This window comes from Buceros rhinoceros, unplaced genomic scaffold, assembly GCF_000710305.1.
Source record: "Buceros rhinoceros silvestris isolate BGI_N320 unplaced genomic scaffold, ASM71030v1 scaffold19291, whole genome shotgun sequence".
Lineage (NCBI taxonomy): Eukaryota > Metazoa > Chordata > Aves > Bucerotiformes > Bucerotidae > Buceros > Buceros rhinoceros.
In genome coordinates this window covers 1-2,845 of record NW_010393929.1, presented here as the reverse complement: position 1 = coordinate 2,845, position 2,845 = coordinate 1, and the positions used below count along the sequence as shown (strand labels likewise).

The window sequence follows — 2,845 nt, the reverse complement described above, 5'->3', positions numbered from 1 at the left end:
CATCTACCCTGTGGCAGGAGCCCTTCAGGCAAAGATTTGACAAGGAGCTACTAGGCGACTGTTATCAGACTCTGTCCACTCAATGACAGAAAAATCAAAGTCATGTCGCTCTTAACAACCATTACCTTCATTCTTCCACAGAGCCATGATGTATTCCTTGGCAGTCATGGGTGTCAGGTATCCTCTCTTCCCTAACTGGCTTTCATCAATAACTGAAAAATAAATAAAAATAAAAAATAAAAATAAAATAAAACAAAACAACAACAACAAAAATATCACAGGAGATTACTTTGAAAGGGTTTTTTTTGCTTACAGTAAGTGCTTCCAGCCCAGAGAAGGAATGGAAATAAATACAAAATACACTGGCTGATGTCTACATTAAAAATATCATTAACATATTTGCTTTGGGGATATAAAATTCATCGAAGTAAGAACCTTCCCAGTATGGAAAAAAATAAGCCATTTCTGTGACTAATGGTATCAGTTTAACTGAAATAAAACTCAACTTCAACATCGAGTGTGTGCTTTGTTTGGTTAATGGTGAGCTGGACCCCTCTCAAATGATCTCATCCCCTGACCAAAACACAAATCAAGAGTCAGCCTGCAGCTGGGGAACACAGAATTCAAGTACCACCAGTGAGATGGATTCAAGTGTTACTGTGAGATCAAGGTTCCCATGAAACACCCACTGGGATGAGACAATAGCAACCATCAGCAATCCATCTGTACTGTAAGTTAGAGTCTGGACTAGCTGTATTTCGCCAAGGAAGGGACACACATGGTTTTGCTACTGAAAAGCAGGAAGATTTGAAAACAAAATAAAAAAGAGAGTTTAGGTCTCAATTTCCATTTGTCTTGCAGGCAGCCCCTTGTGTCCCAGGGAAGCCAGAGTACACAACTCAATGGAAAGCAATTCTTCCATGACCTCAGATAGTGTGTCCTACTCTTCTTTCGGCTAAGATCCAGAAATACAGATTTTTCCACACTGAAACTTCAATTCCCCATTCCTTCACATGGAAAACCTTTCCATCCCTTAAACACGAATGCATCGATGCCAAGGCCAAAAGCACTCCCTCCAAGAAGCATAATAAAACACGCCCCCAGACTTTGGACAGTCCTAAGGGGGCTCAAATAGAAAGCCCACAATACCCTACAATTTAATGGAGTGAACTCAGAGTTGTCACTCCAAACCAGTAACACTGGGATACGCAAACTCTCCCACCTTTGTGGAGTGTGTTATGAACAGGATGCTCAACGCGTCATGGATAGAAGGTTAAAGCTGAGCTCTGAGCTTTCCACTTTGAAACCCATCAATGACATTGTGCTTCAGCCACGACTCAAGATTCAACTGAGTATTTTAAAGCGCAGAGGAGCAAATGGGATGAGCTCTCTAGAAAAAGCTCTTCTAAGGGTTAAACAACTCACATACAAATCGGCTTCAGCTCTACGCGGTTGTGCAAAGGATCCAGGATACAAGAGGAAAAAAGGAAGTCTGTAGTGATTCAAACAGGAGGTAACAGAGCCTGCAGAGCGTCACCTAATTTCTTCACTGCCTTTTCCTCCTGAAGGACATTCTTCCCTAAGAATTAGGATGACCTGATTTTCTTTCTGAAGGTTGGTCATCTTCCTCCTAGTACAGGTTTATCTAGTTTCTCCATTTTAAAAGTCTAGCAGAAAATCATCTCCCCGCCAAAAATGAATGTCCCAAAACCACATTAGAGTTAAAACAGATTCTGCTTTTGCGCTTTTTTCCCTGACACACAGACGCTCCAAGCTGCAAAAGCACAGAAGGCTCTGAAGTAGAGAAATTTAACAGAGTTGAGGACTCCCCCACTGCTGTGCTTACTGTTTTATTTATATTTTTTGCATAAATGAGTCACAAGTGCATAGTCACTGCTAGGGATCCGTGCACCTTCAACATAGGAAAAGAACTGCATGCGGATTTGAGCAGAAGACGAACATTTTACCTGCTGGCTCATCCACAACGTCTTTCTCTCCTGACTTATGGTACACTGTGGAAGGATAGGTTACTGTCAGCTTGCTGTTGTGCTCTTTGCGCACCAGTGATCTCCTGGATCTGGAAGGGAAAAAAAACCCCAAGAAAGGCAGATAAAATTAATGCAAACGCTCACAATATTTAACTTTAAAGCAGCTATTTGCTTCCTCAGGCAGTTGAGCTTACTTGCAGTTTGGGCACTTCTTTGAACTCATATGTGCTTTCCAGAACTGAGCGATCAGTTTATTTCTACACTCGCATACGTTTTTGACCTGATAAAGGAAAAGAGAAAAAAAATTAAAAATAATGAAAATAATAAAAATTAAACCATTTGATATGGAGAATTCATTAAACACTATACAATTACACAACGCCACGCAGACATTAAAAATAATGAAAATAATAAAAATTAAACCATTTGATATGGAGAATTCATTAAACACTACACAATTACACAACACCGTGCAGACACACCCCCGCACTGATTCAATGCATGCTTTGATCTCTAGCGTTCTTCTGTCATCTTCCCGTATTTGCTGCAAACATGCACCCCTCAATGCTCACCACCCTCCTTTTAAAATTGCATAAACAGTCTTCATTTTTCAAGTCAGGACTGAATTTTACAGCTTTTCTCTGATGATGATTTAAGAAGGCAGATCAACAAAAATAACTTCTTTTGACTGCTCCTGAATGTATCATTTACAAGTTGAGGTTAGTTTTGAAACATGCGACTAAGCAATTAAACTTGGCTTACAAACAAATCTGCTCTAACTGTTAGACCTTCGCGTACCTTCACTAATATCTCCCTTTAACTAACAATGAACATTAAACTGCATTTAAACGGAAATG

At 40.0% G+C, this 2,845-nt stretch overlaps 1 protein-coding gene across 1 annotated transcript in view; it reads right to left on the bottom strand.

Annotated features, from left to right (window-relative positions):
- Positions 1 to 2,264, bottom strand: part of POLR1A (polymerase (RNA) I polypeptide A, 194kDa) — a 28,918-nt gene extending 26,654 nt beyond the window's left edge. The window contains exons 1-3 of the mRNA XM_010145066.1: positions 2,183 to 2,264; positions 1,968 to 2,077; positions 126 to 212 (exon numbers count right to left, since the gene is read on the bottom strand). Coding sequence (XP_010143368.1) covers positions 126 to 212; positions 1,968 to 2,077; positions 2,183 to 2,211 — 226 coding nt within the window. The 5' untranslated portion in view covers positions 2,212 to 2,264. The remainder of the gene's footprint in view (positions 1 to 125; positions 213 to 1,967; positions 2,078 to 2,182) is intronic.
- Positions 2,265 to 2,845: the final 581 nt, after the last annotated feature.